This window comes from Acomys russatus, chromosome 28, assembly GCF_903995435.1.
Source record: "Acomys russatus chromosome 28, mAcoRus1.1, whole genome shotgun sequence".
In the NCBI taxonomy this organism is placed as follows: domain Eukaryota; kingdom Metazoa; phylum Chordata; class Mammalia; order Rodentia; family Muridae; genus Acomys; species Acomys russatus.
In genome coordinates, this window is record NC_067164.1 from 18,154,399 (window position 1) to 18,167,817 (window position 13,419).

Consider the following 13,419-nt stretch of genomic DNA (forward strand, 5'->3'; position numbering starts at 1 on the left):
CAGCCACAGCCAGCCAGAGCCAGCCAGGCCAGCCACAGCCAGCCAGGCCAGCCACAGCCAGCCAGGCCAGCCAGAGCCAGCCAGAGCCAGCCAGAGCCAGCCAGAGCCAGCCATAGCCAGCCACAGCCAGCCAGAGCCAGCCAGAGCCAGCCAGGCCAGCCAGAGCCAGCCAGAGCCAGCCAGAGCCAGCCAGAGCCAGCCAGGCCAGCCAGAGCCAGCCAGAGCCAGCCAGGCCAGCCACAGCCAGCCAGAGCCAGCCAGAGCCAGCCAGGCCAGCCAGGCCAGCCAGGCCAGCCAGAGCCAGCCACAGCCAGCCACAGCCAGCCAGGCCAGCCAGGCCAGCCACAGCCAGCCACAGCCAGCCAGGCCAGCCAGGCTAGCCATAGCCAGCCACAGCCAGCCATAGCCAGCCACAGCCAGCCAGGCCAGCCACAGCCAGCCACAGCCAGCCAGGCCAGCCAGAGCCAGCCAGAGCCAGCCAGGCCAGCCAGGCTAGCCACAGCCAGCCACAGCCAGCCAGGCCAGCCAGGCCAGCCAGAACCAGCCAGAGCCATCCACAGCCAGCCAGAGCCAGCCAGAGCCAGCCACAGCCAGCCAGAGCCAGGTTTCACCAGGGTTACACCTTGCCCCTGTTTCTCCCACATCATGGTGACTTAAATTTGGCCACAATTATTTGCTATTTCTCCCTTATCCATGGAGATGGCGTGTTCCAAGACCCTCACAGGTTGCCTGAGAGCATGGATTACACCAAATCCTACATGTCCTGGGTGTTTTCTATACATCCATACTTAGGGTAAAGTTTAATTTATAAATTGGGTACATTAAGAGTTTGATAATAAAGTCAGGCTCAGTGGCTCATACCTTAATCTCAGCACTCAGAGAGACAGAGGCAAGAGGATCTCTGAGTTCCAGAACAGCCTGATCCATAAAGCGAGTTCAGGACAGCCAAAGCTACACAGAGAAACCCTGTCTTGAAAAACAAAAAAAGAAAGCCAGGCGTGGTGGTGCATGCCTTTAATCCCAGCACTCGGGAGGCAGAGACAGGCAGATCTCTGTGAGTTCAGGACAGCCTGGTCTACAAAGTGAGTTCAGGACAGCCAGGGCCACACAGAGAGACCCTGTCTTGAAAACCAAACCAAAACCAAATCAAAACACAACAACAACAAGAGTTTGATAAGAATAGAATAATGGGGGCTGGAGAGATGGCTCAGCGGTTAAGAACACTGCCTGCTCTTCTAGAGGTCCCGAGTTCAATTCCCAGCAACCACGTGGTGGCTCACAGCCATCTATAATGGGATCTGATGCCCTCTTCTGTCATGCATGCAAATAGAACATTCATATAAAAAAAAAATAATAGAATAAGGATAACAGTGTGGTATAATAGGAATTCTGCGCGTGCCATCTCTCTTTTTTGAAGGATTATTTGCAGACTTCAGTTGACCACTGGTAACTGTTAAACTGTGGAGAAACGGGGAACTTGGAGATGAGCAAATGCTTCCTTGGTGACGAGGCCCCCTTCTCTCCCCCTGAGCGTGCCTAATTCTCTGGCACAACACAGTCAGGAACCCAGTGGCACCTGGACTATAGAAATCAGACCTATTTTGGTGACCCCGATGGATTCTGGCAAATGGTCATTTATGGAGTCCCCGGTCATACAAAAGTTCTGGTTACCAGCCATGCTTAGCGCTAGTGCCTAGCTGATGGGCTGCTGTGGGTAGAGAGACCCGCAGATTCCATGTTTGTGAGTGGGAGTATGAGAAAACGAAAGATATAAGGAAAGGTGAGCCAGTGGACTGACGCTGAGTGAGTCAAGACACTCATGGCACATTGTGAGCCCGTCTAAGAGGGCAGTGAGGACACGGGGAGAGGCCGTTTCCCGGGTTAACGTTCGGCTCAGCCATGAAGGAGGGAGGCCTCTGACCAATTCAGCTGCTGCTCTCAAATGTGTTGGTTGAAAGAAGCCCAAGGTTTCACCTAGCCTGGAGTTCTCTGCTGCCATCTAGAGATGACCAGTGGGAATGCATGGTCAGAAGCTTCCTAAGGCTAGCTGTAGGCGTGGCTGAGGGGTAGGACGCTTGCTGCTAGCAAGCAAGAGGCCCTTGGATTCCATCCTCCAGCACCAGGAAAGCAGACTATACCAACAACAACAACAACACAACTATGGTTCTGGGTGGAAAATGGCAACATTTCCACGTTCTGGGAGGAATCCAGCAATGTTTCCAGGTTCTGGGAGGAATCCAGCAACGTTCCTAGGTTCTGGATAGAAACCGGCAATGTTTTCAGGTTCTGGGTAGAAACCGGGAATGTTTCTAGGTTCTGGGAGGGAAAAGGCTGTGTTTCTAAAGTCACTGACATTTGCGAGACTTAAGTGTGCTAGACACAGCCCTATGTCACTGTTAAGAACTTAGCTCTGATTTCTAACATAAACGTAGAGCGTGGATCTTACAAAACTTGGCTAGCTAAGCAAGCAAACAGCCAGCCAGTTCTATTTGTCAGGAAACGGAAAGACTAGTTCCTGGTTATTGGTCTTGTTATCAACCTAAGAATAAAGACCCTTTCCTTTCTCAAGAGAGACTACAGCCGGTCAAGCAGCTTAGATATCTATCTCTCTGGAAAACTTGGCAAAGATGGAACGTCAGCTGTGTGATCACACTAAACTCCTTATCATTAAAAGTGATCATTTCCCCATTGGAAAACTGTTAACTGGATTTGGAGGGCCGTGGGTCACGTGTGAATCGTTGACAGGAAGCCCGGGCTGTACGATTTCTCACGGCCTGCAATGCAAATGCAACATGGCCTCCAAAAGACAACTTACAAGCAGAGAAACAGAGCACGCGCGTGCCATCCCCCGGCCCTAATCACTCTGGCCTGGTGCGTCAGCCATGTTTCTGTTTCTGGTGGGGAGTGTGTGCGTGTGGGGGGGTGTAGGTCTGAATAAGGCTTTACATACTTACAGAGTGAGGGGATTCAGGAAATACCATTCCCTAGTTGAAAACAGTACTCATTAGGCAAGAGGAGCCTTTGGGCTCTGGTAGCGGGCATAGCCTGTTTTTGGACTCACCGAGGCATGCTGAGCCAGATCCCTGCTAAGCCATCAAAAGGAGGGGGGGAGAAAATGGGTTTGTCAGGGTGTCCAGATTTATATCTTACATGTCTCTCATGAGGCTAGGGATACTGAGGCAGAGGGCTTGCCTAGCCACTGCGTAAGGCTCTGCGTTTCCTTCTGTACTCAGACACAGTTCCACCCACACCAGAGTGGTTATTAAATGTGCATTTCATTGTATCTAACCAATACTTATTAGCACTTCCTGGGAGTGCGGAAGTTCGAGACTGGGCATCAGTTCATGCACTGAACTCACCATTATGAGAGGACAGACACCTAGAACAGTTTGGAAGAAACAAGCCCTGTGCACCAACTAGCTTTGGTCATCACCATCTGGTGGAGCGAAGCGTCAGAGACGAGGGATGAGGGACGAGGGATGAGGGATGAGGGACGAGGGACGAGGGCCGGGAGGAAATGCATGTTTGGATGATTACTGTTAGGCGTTGGTTGCCTTGCCCTGTTAGGGGTCTGGCCAGGCAGACCAGGCAGGTCTGGAATCTTCTTGTTGGGCTGTGAGGCCCAGCAGTGGGAGCTCAGGACAGGATCGTAGGCCTCTCTCCACAGGCAGAATTTCTTTCTGGAAGCTCCACCTCGCCCCTCTCAGCCCTTCTGTTGACCAAATCAGCCTGCACAGAGGATTTTGGAGTTAGATGCATACAGACTTTAATGTGACTATAAAATATAACTTCGTAGCAGTCGCTAGATGGGTGTTTTATTGGAATAGCTGAGGACTAGCTGGGCCCTAGACAAATTGCCCAAAAACTTACCTTCAACTTGTGTTAGTCATCCTTTCCCGCATAACAAATTACTCTAAGACAACGGTTCTCAACCTTCCTGACGCTGCAACATTTAACGCAGTTCCGCATGTTGTGGCGACCCTCCAACCATAAAATTATTTTTGTTGCTACTTCATAACTATAATTTTGCCAGCTCTGAAGAGTAACGTAAATATCTGTGTTTTCCAGTGGTCTCAGGCAACCCCTGGGAGAGGGTCATTCTATCCCCAAAGCTGTCACTACCCACAGGCTGAAAACTGCTGTTCTGAAATGTAGCTTACAAGACATGTCTTACCTTGCAGTTGCTGCACGGGCTGCGCAGGTGCAGCTTGCTCCCATTCTTTCAGCACTTGAGTCGGGTTTGACTGGAAAGGGATCTGTCTCTGGGACACAGTTCCTCATGGCAGCTGGCTGCAGGCCTCTCTTGGTTCCTAAGCCACATCGGCCTCTCAGGCTTACAGCATAGGAGCGCTTGTCAGTCTGAAGAGAGCAGGAAAATGCCATTAAGTCAGTGAGTGACCTAACGGTTGAACTGATGCCTCTTGTCTGCTTGATGTACGCACTGTTCCACACACACTCGACAGGAGAGGATCACATGAGTGTGAAAGGGAAGACCTGCAGGAACTGTGTCAAAGCTGCTACTACCATAATCCCAGCCCACTAGATCTGTCACCTCCTTTGGGGACAACCGGCTTTGTCCTTTACCTGTAACAGTGAGCTCCATCCATGGGGCATCTGGGAGAAGAAAATATTTGCCAGAGAACCGCTGATGTCATTTTCACGAACAAGTGTTTGTGGTCTGGTTCCTGTGACTGCCTGAAGCCATATGAAATGAATTTTCATTTGCTGAATTAAAAGCAGGCCACGGCACACTAAGCAAGTGTGGCCCCCGCAGCATGTTCTTCCTCCATTTGCCCTTACACCAACTCCTGACTCCCAAGTGCTCAGGGCCTCAGCCAAAGCAGAAATTAGCTTGGGTGAATTCATGTTACAAACAGCTGAAGCTAGCCTTCAGCGCTGAAGTGTAGAGGAATGTTAATTCAGAACATGGCTGCTCTGGCAAGAGGTCATATCCAGAGACCTTCTAGGTCTGTGTGATCGGGCTGGAATACAAACAAACCTTTAATCCAGGAGACAGAGTTGAGTTCAACTCTGGTACAGAACAAGTTTCAGGTAAAGCAAAGCTTAGGTCCGGGTGTGGTGGTACAGGCCTTTAATCCCAAACAAAGGTAGTTAGTTTGTAGAAGGAAGCACCCATGTTTGAAAGTGATGTCTAATTGAGTGCCAGAAAAAGTGATGAGTCAGAGAAAAAATTGACAGACTAGGCTACACCCGACTCTCTTGAGAAGAGAGGGGAAAGGGAAGCTACTTAAGGGGCAATGCAGAGAGAAAGGGGGGGCGGTTTTAGAGGGACAGCAATAGAGGGATGGGTTATAGAGAGAGAACTCAAGTGAAGACTGAATGAGCCAGAGAATGAGAAGGAGCCAGAAGATTAGAGCAGATTGCTGGAGTTAGTTTGAGGCCAAGCAGAACAATTCAGAAGCTGAGAGAGAGAGCGAAGCCAGATTGACTCAGTCATCTGGGGGAGGAGTTTGAGCCAGAACAGCTGAGTTGAAGCAGCCAGCCCAGAGCTCAGTAAGAACAAGAAAGGGTGAGCTTATTCAGTAGTAAGTCTCGGAGACTGAAAACATTCTAGGCCTAGGTTAGATTGTATGGAGGCTAGAAGCTTCCAGGACTAGGCCTAGGTTAGCAGACAGAGGCAGTAAAGCCTCTGAGACAACAACTGAAGCAGCAAATGGATGTTCCTTTTACACTGAGGAGATGCCCCTTGGGAGAGTGGTACAATTGGGGTGGTTTTAGTGGTTATTGTTTTCTTTTGAGACAGGGTCTCACTGTGGAAGGAGGGAGAAGGTATTCTCCTCTGTGCTGTGGTGACATGTGTAAGTCCAGATCAGCCAGGTGAACACAGCCAGTAGGAACTTTGTTTAGGCAGCCTGGTCCTTTACAAATGGTTTCCTTCCTGTGCAAGATTCACTCATAGATCCCCTGTGTAGGAAAGACAGCATCATGGACACCTCATGTGCTTCGTGAGTCTCCATGTGGCTTCTTCAAATGAGGTCATGCATACCCACAAAGATTCAGTTCTCAAGTTGTGCCTGCTGTGAGCATCCACAGAGAAACACCTAAGACGGATTTCTCTTCAGAAGTGCGGTTCCGAGTGTCTCAGTAGACTGATCATATAGCAAAGGGCATCCATGTTGCCAGATGAGTCTCCGTGTCAGTCAGGTTCACAGAGTTTTCCCCTCCAGGACCACCATTTGTAGTCTACAGCAAAGGACACTCAACGCCATTGTAGCACACCCCTGCAGGATTGCTTTTACTCACTATGGAGACTGTTTTGTCATCAAACTGCATTGTCTTTTTTTTTTTTTTTTTTTTCCAGGCATCCAGCATTGTAGCAGGGCTCCCACTGTGCTTGGGTGAAGTGGGAGGGAAGGATGTCTGGTACCCCAGGCTTTCTCACTTTGTGGTGTGCCTTCAAGCCTTAAGTCCATTCACGGGGACCCCCACCCCACCCCCTGCAGGCCAAATAGAATAACTGGAAGTTTTGTTTCTTTTAAGCAAATTAGACAAATCAGATACACCTAACATTTGAGCCATTACCAGAAAAGATAAGGAAAGATGTGGTTTTAGCACGATTCATGCGAGGCATCTTTAAAAAACCACATTGTATGTGCGTGCACGGCTTGGGGAAGGCATGCATGCCACATCTGTGCCACAGAGGTCAGAGGACAACTTTCTAGAGTCGCCTCTCTCCTTCCATCTGCACGTGGGTGCCAGAGATTGAATTCCGGCCTTTGGGTCAAGTGCCTTCACCCTGTGAGCCACATGTCCAACCAAGTGGCTGTCTTTAACAGTCTTGTTCATGATAGGCTAGTGTAGTTTCTATGTAGGGCAGGATCTAGTCAGCTGTGTTGAAACCTTTGACTCAGTGAACAAAAGACATAAGTTGAGTCCATGAAAGTGTCTCTGCTTTTCTAGCCCCTTCAGTCTTTTCCTATTTTCTTTTTTTTTTTTTTTTTTTTTTGCTGTTACTGTTTTTTGTTTGTTTGTTTTTTGAAACAGGGTTTCTCTGTGTAGCCTTGACTGTCCTGGACTCACTTTGTAGACCAGGCTGGCCTCAAACTCACAGAGATCTGCCTGCCTCTGCCTCCCGAGTGTTGGGATTAAAGGCGTGTGCCACCACGCCCAGCTTTTCCATTTTCCTTACCCTGCTTCCCACCTAGTGCCTAGAAAGTCTACAGTCATCTCATCTACATTTCCCCCAGTTGTCTGCTAAACCCCAGGTGAGGTGTGGCCACCACCTCCTCCTTGGAACCGCATTGTGTGGCAGTCACCAGAACCGTTCTGCTTTGTCATAGTTCCATTTTAGCCAGATGAGCATGCTTCGCGTTATATGGCTGGCTAGATTCTTCCCCCATCACTGTGATAAGACACTCTGAGGAAAGCAATCTGAGTGAGAAAGGGTTTACTTTAGCCCCTAGTTCCAGGCTGCAGCCCACCGTGATGGGGAAGTCAGAGAAGCTGGAGCCTGCAGCACTGTTTGGTTCCCTTTTCCCATCCACACAGTCCCAAGACACTTGCTGGGGAATGGCGCCACCCACGGTGGACAGGCCCTCCCATCTCCAGTGATACAGCTAAGACAACTCACTGCAGACAAGCCCAGGGCCCCACCTCCCGGGTTGTGCTAGGTTCTCTAATCTAACAGACCTGTTATTTCCTGGACAAGTGGGAACTAGAACAAGTTACTTAGACTTCTGGCTTAAATTCTAAACATGTTAAGGGGGCTGAAAGCAGATGAGAGACGAGAATGCTGTCATTGTGGAGTAGGGCTCTCGGGGGCTTACTCTTGGGTATCCAGACTTCAAGATTGAATCCATGAATCAGACAGGTGCAGAGAGGAGAGCAGGGCACTCAGACCTCCACGGGCACTTGGGCAGCCTTCCACGTGGCCTACACTGACATCGTCATCTTTTCTCACCGACCTACCAACGTTAGGCCGACTGGCAGAGCCCTGCTTTGTCTTGTCCAGCAGGAAGCACCAAAGCGTTGGTGGTAATTCCCTGTGGCATCCACAGTGCAGGTACTTGGAGCTGCCTAAAGCACTGACTGTTACACACCACATTTATATTCTCCTAAGAGCTTAGGTTTTCTTCACATACAGAAGTGTGTTTGGGAACATACCAACTATTTTTTGGTATGAAGAGAATCTTTGCTCAAATGTTAAAGAGCTCTTGAAAATACGGTTGAGACCTCCTTTTCTCCAAAGGGTGGGGAAGACTGTGTAGAGGACAGGGTAGAGCTTGCTATCTACAGAGAGAACCGAGTTAGAACCTGTAACTTGTGCAACTATCCACAGACATAGACTAGAACGTGAAGTGTTAGCCCTGTGAGGTAAAATTGGATACCTTAAAAGGTATGCACTGCGCTCAAGTTCATATCGCTGCTTCGTGGCTGTTCTGCGAATACAACAACTATGTTCCTGACATTTTGCATCCCACTAAAGTATGGGTCTGATAAATGAGGTGTTTACAGACTAGACTGGCAACACCTGTGTGCCAATACTGCATGTCTGCCATTTGTGGAACAGGTCTCTCAGGGCCTTATCAGACCCTCTCAAACTTGGCAGTGTAGGTCATGGCTAACTACAGTTTTATCTTTGTGTTTCAGGTCTAAGAGCTAACAGTTGTCTTGAGAACCCAGGTAAGATGTGTTTAAAGGATCATCTCTGTCATGGGAGTCTTGTTAGTTTTGTTGTGTTGTGTTTTGCTTTGTTTTTCTCACAAGTACGGGTCAAACTCCAGTTTTGCCACCAGATACACGCCACCCCCTTGTCATATGCTGTCAGCTATCACCTCTTAAGGCTCAAGTCTGCTCTTGTTAGTGGCTGGAAGTCCATTAGTGCTCCACTCTAAAGCCAGCATTTGGGGATTAAGAGTTAGTAGGAAGAAAACCAGGTTTATTCAAAAAGGTTAGCACCTTGAGAAGATGGGAGAACAGTTGTTTTGGGCTCATCTCGGTTACTTAAAGGGGCTTTACAGGAAGGTATGGAGGAGACAGGACGGTCACGATGAGTCACATCAGGCTTGATCGTCTTTGCATCTTGCAGTATGCGTCCCCTTTTCTTCTGGGATATCTCCTTTTCATCTCCTACGCCAGTGCCTGTAACCCTTTGACCAATGCATTATTTCTCTGCAAAGTAAGCAACTGCCCGATTTATAATTAAAGATTAGTACAATCAAGACCTTGTCCCACATTTTTGATGTTATCTGAAGACCATCAGGCAGTCTAGGTAACACTAGGTAACCCAGGAACACGTCTAGGATGCGCAGACAAGTGTCTTTCTGTCTCCTTTTCCTATTGTAAATAGCTGACTAGTGTCTCAGTCATTTGAGGGCAGTTTTCTTGAGAATTTACAGCGCTAGGTAAAGGAGAAATGTAGAACAGCCTTACACAGGGCACTTTGCAAAGTGTCTTTGCCTGTGGCTGTTCTTTCAAACACTGCTTGTCCTGGGCAAGCCAGGGACATGCCACTCTCACTTAGTCCTGCCTTACAGGAGCTTAAGGACTGGTGAAGGCCCTTACAGCTTTACCTACTTCCCCATGTGGTACCTGTGCAAGGAGCTAGACTCTAAATCCTTTATTTTGGTATCTCAGGAAACAACATATGGGAGAGGAGTGGAGGAATGGAGTGAGCATGGCTTAAGGCCTGGTGGGACCTGGACAAGGTCGGCTTCAGTTTCCTTGGGGGAGAAATAGGAAGATGTAACAAAAAGTAACATCTACTAGGAGACAGTAGGAGGGTTGGGAAGGTCCACAGGAAATTCTGAGCACATTGAAATCAGTATCATCACATATATCAATGATCACAAAGTGCCAAAGAATGCCTTCAATTAATATACTGTCAAGGAACCGTCTGGAAGATTTCCTCATTTAAATGTTCAAAAACAAAGGTCCATTTCTAGCTGTCTTCCTGCCTAGCTTTTCTTTGCATTATTCTTTGGGTAAAAAAAAAAAAATCTATATTGCCGTATTTTTCTATTGAAATTTATGTTTCCTATAACTACACTTTGTAGATTTATTGAAAGTAGGATAAGAGCCGGGCGTTGTGGCGCACGCCTTTAATCCCAGCACTTGGGAGGCAGAGGCAGGTGGATTGCTGTGAATTCAAGGCCAGCCTGGTCTACAAAGTGAGTCCAGGATGGCCAAGGCTACACAGAGAAACCCTGTCTCAAAAAACCAAAAAAAAAAAAAAAAAAGTAGGATAGCTCGAATCCTTATTGTTAGTAGGCATTTAAAAATAGGCTGAACTTGGCATTGCATCCGGGCACATGGATGAAGATGTATTTGTATTTCAGAACATATTGAACCCGTGTACGTCTCCAACCCTGGTGAGTATGCACTTTTATGAGCAGCCTGGCAAGGATGTTCAATAGCTCTTTCCTGTTTGGTAAATGCACTTCCTACTTGAGTGAGGCAGTAATTTGGCAGGTCCAAAGGAGGGAGGGAAATATGTTCTGGGAAATGCGCTCCTCCCTTGAGTTTGCTCTGTGACCCTCCGAGCAGCCAATGTTGTGGAGTAAAGTCGGGGTATCCACAGAGCTGTTCACTCAAGGCGCGTGTGGGGCGTCCGCAGCTCTGTATTCCACTGTTGGGATAGTGTAGGTGACACTAAAATTCCCAACATATGTGCCACTCCCAAGTAGCACATTTAATGTGTCCACAGAGCATCATCAACCTAGTTGAGAACACAGTACATTTCACTTATTTTGAGCGAATTAGGATTACTGTATAGGCAAGCACAGGTTCATGCCATCTTGAAAGTGCGCGCTGCATTTTTATAATGTGACTTACAGCTTTAAAAGCCTCCTCAGTGAGGAATTAGGCTCCGTGTTGGCAACAGTAGGCTAGGCAGCCTCATGCTCCCGGTCCTGTGGGAGGAAGGGCCTGCTGGACAAAAGGCCAACAGAAGGCATGGGGGGGGGGGCACGTGTGAAGTCTACGGGGATCTGACTGATAACAGCCTCCTCACGCCATCCGAAGTGCCCTCAACAGGGCCTCACTGTCTGCTCTTTATTTTGACCGGTATCGTTTGACTATACTAATGGGGTGATTAGATTTTTCTGAGTTTCCACATGTGGACACTGACACCTCGTTCTTTCCATATAAGTTCTTGGTTTCACATTGGGATTATTTGTCAAAGAGGGGGGAAACCCCACCCAAAAAGCAAGACAACCTTCCTTGCCTTTAAGTGTGTCACTTTCTGTTGGGGAAGATTGCTCCTGTCTCCACAGAGGCAAAACCGCTCACGCCCTGAGGATTTGCCTAGGGCCCCAAATTCTGACCTTTGTAGAGAACATCGGCCAGATGTTCAAATTAGACATTTCCCCCCCCCCCCCCCGCCTCCTTGACACTCCCAGGAGACCAGTTCTGTGATGGTTCATCTCAGTGCAGGTGTCAGTGCAGGTGTCAGTGCAGGCCCATTGCCTAACATACGTGGCGGGGACTCTAGGTGACACGTCCAGTAACCGCAGCCAGCAGATGCACCTCCTGGTTCTTTACAGTCAGCTCTTTTCACCTCGCGTTAAAACTGATGCATTTTGTTTGTTTGTGACTTAGAACTGGACATTCAGAAGCTTGAAGACTCTGGTAAGACATTCTTGCAAGCTCTGGGACTTTACAGTTTGCAGGCTATGAAACAGGTGGTAAGAAGTGGGGAGAAGCCAGTGCCCATCTTAGCTCACTAGTTTAATCTATCACATTGAATTCTTAAAAACAAAACAAAAACCCAATATAGCCCCATGTGTACTCATGCCCATTTGATGAGTACATTCCAAAGCATAGCTTACTCCAAAGTTTTAATTAAAAAAAAAAAAAAAATGGGGCTGGAGAGATGGCTTGCTGCCCCTTTAAAGGGCCCAGGGTTAGTTTCCAGCATCTACACCAGGTGTAACTGCAGTTCAGTGGATCTGCTGCCTTCTGGCCTTGGCAAACACCTGCACACAAGTGGAACACATATAGTCACTCAGGCCTCACACACACATTCACATAAATAAAAATAAACGTTTTTCTGTGTGATTGTGCGTGTGTGCATGTATGCTTGTTTGCATGTACGTGGGCACATGCCTGCGGAGGCCAGAGGTTGATATCAGGTGTCTTTCCAGATCACTCTGTATGCTGAGGCAGGAGCTCTGCGAACCTGCTAGCCTAGTTAGCCAGCAGGTGTTGGGGATCCACCTCTCACACACAGGGATTATAGGCTGGCCACGACACCCACGTGGCTTTTATGTGGGCTCTGGGGACCCAAACTGTGGTGCCCAGGCTTCTGTGGCAAACACTATGCACCGAGCCATCTCCCCCAACTCCAAAGCTTTTATTTTTTATTTTTTAAATGTTATTGCCTTCAAGTGCTAGGGTAGAAAAGTTCTCAAGTTACTGGAGAGATTACTGGAACATTTTTCTATTTTCTTTTTTTTTCCCATGGTGCCTGGAATCAAACCCTGGCCACCCTGCATGCTAGGTAAGCATACTGTTACTAAGATATACCAGCAGCCCCGGAACAATTTTTCTAATGGTTGATTTAAGATTATGTGTTACTAACCTTAAAAATGAGTACCTTTAACCTGGTTATAACTTGGAGACTAGGACAACATAGACACATAAACGTAAAACCGTTGCCTCCCAGTGTGTCTCAGGCGCATGCTTAGAAAGGTCAGTGCTGCTAGCAGGTGTTTTGTTTCTCAGGGCAAGGACTGGCACTTGGCTTTGTGCATGCTAGGCAAGTGCTGAACCACTGAGCTCCATCCCCAGTCCTCTTTCTGTTTTTTAATTTTAAGACAGAGTCTGAGCTGGGCATGATGGTGCACACCTTTCACCCCAACAGTTGGAAGGCAGAGATAGGCAGGCATCTATTAGAACTTTAAAGCCAGCCTGGTCTATATAGTGACTTCCAGGACAAAGAAGGTTACACCCTGTCTCAAAAAACAAACATACAAATAAACAACCCAAAACACCAAAAATTCAGACAGGAACGGATTAGATTGGCTGGCCTTGAATTCATTTTGTAGTCCAAGCCTTTAACTTTCAATTCTTGTGCCTCTGCCTTTCAGTAGCTGGGATTTGCAGGCCTATCCCACAGGCCTCAACCTATCTTATATTTCTTTAAAAGAGGCCCTATGGACTCAGAAAGATAGCCAGCTGTGGACAAGCCATGGCTCAGTGACTCTGGACTCAGTGACTGCCCAGAAGCTGACCCAGCTCAAGTAACTTCTGATCAGGCCAAAAACCTGAAGGTTATGCCTCCCCCCTAGAGCACAAAGTGACATTCCTTCACACACTACCCATGTGGTTTGGGTATTATTAAATAATATTAACATTATTAAACATGAAACCTAAAAACTAGGCTTTAAAAAGCATTTAAAGATCCAAGAAAGTAGTTAGAATAAATGGAAATTGTAAGAGTGGGTGGTCTAGCTTAGT

At 47.9% G+C, this 13,419-nt stretch overlaps 1 protein-coding gene across 7 annotated transcripts in view; it reads left to right on the forward strand.

Moving 5' to 3' along the window:
- Nucleotides 1–13,419, forward strand: part of Art3 (ADP-ribosyltransferase 3 (inactive)) — a 28,783-nt gene that overhangs the window by 8,607 nt on the left and 6,757 nt on the right. For 2 of the 7 annotated variants that reach the window (XM_051170439.1, XM_051170441.1), the window contains exons 4-7: nucleotides 8,611–8,643; nucleotides 10,299–10,331; nucleotides 11,560–11,588; nucleotides 12,424–12,460. In XM_051170439.1, coding sequence (XP_051026396.1) covers nucleotides 8,611–8,643; nucleotides 10,299–10,331; nucleotides 11,560–11,588; nucleotides 12,424–12,460 — 132 coding nt within the window. Of the gene's footprint in view, nucleotides 1–8,610; nucleotides 8,644–10,298; nucleotides 10,332–11,559; nucleotides 11,590–12,423; nucleotides 12,461–13,419 lie in introns of all 7 variants that reach the window. The other 5 variants (XM_051170442.1, XM_051170443.1, XM_051170444.1 and 2 more) reach the window with 3 other exon arrangements.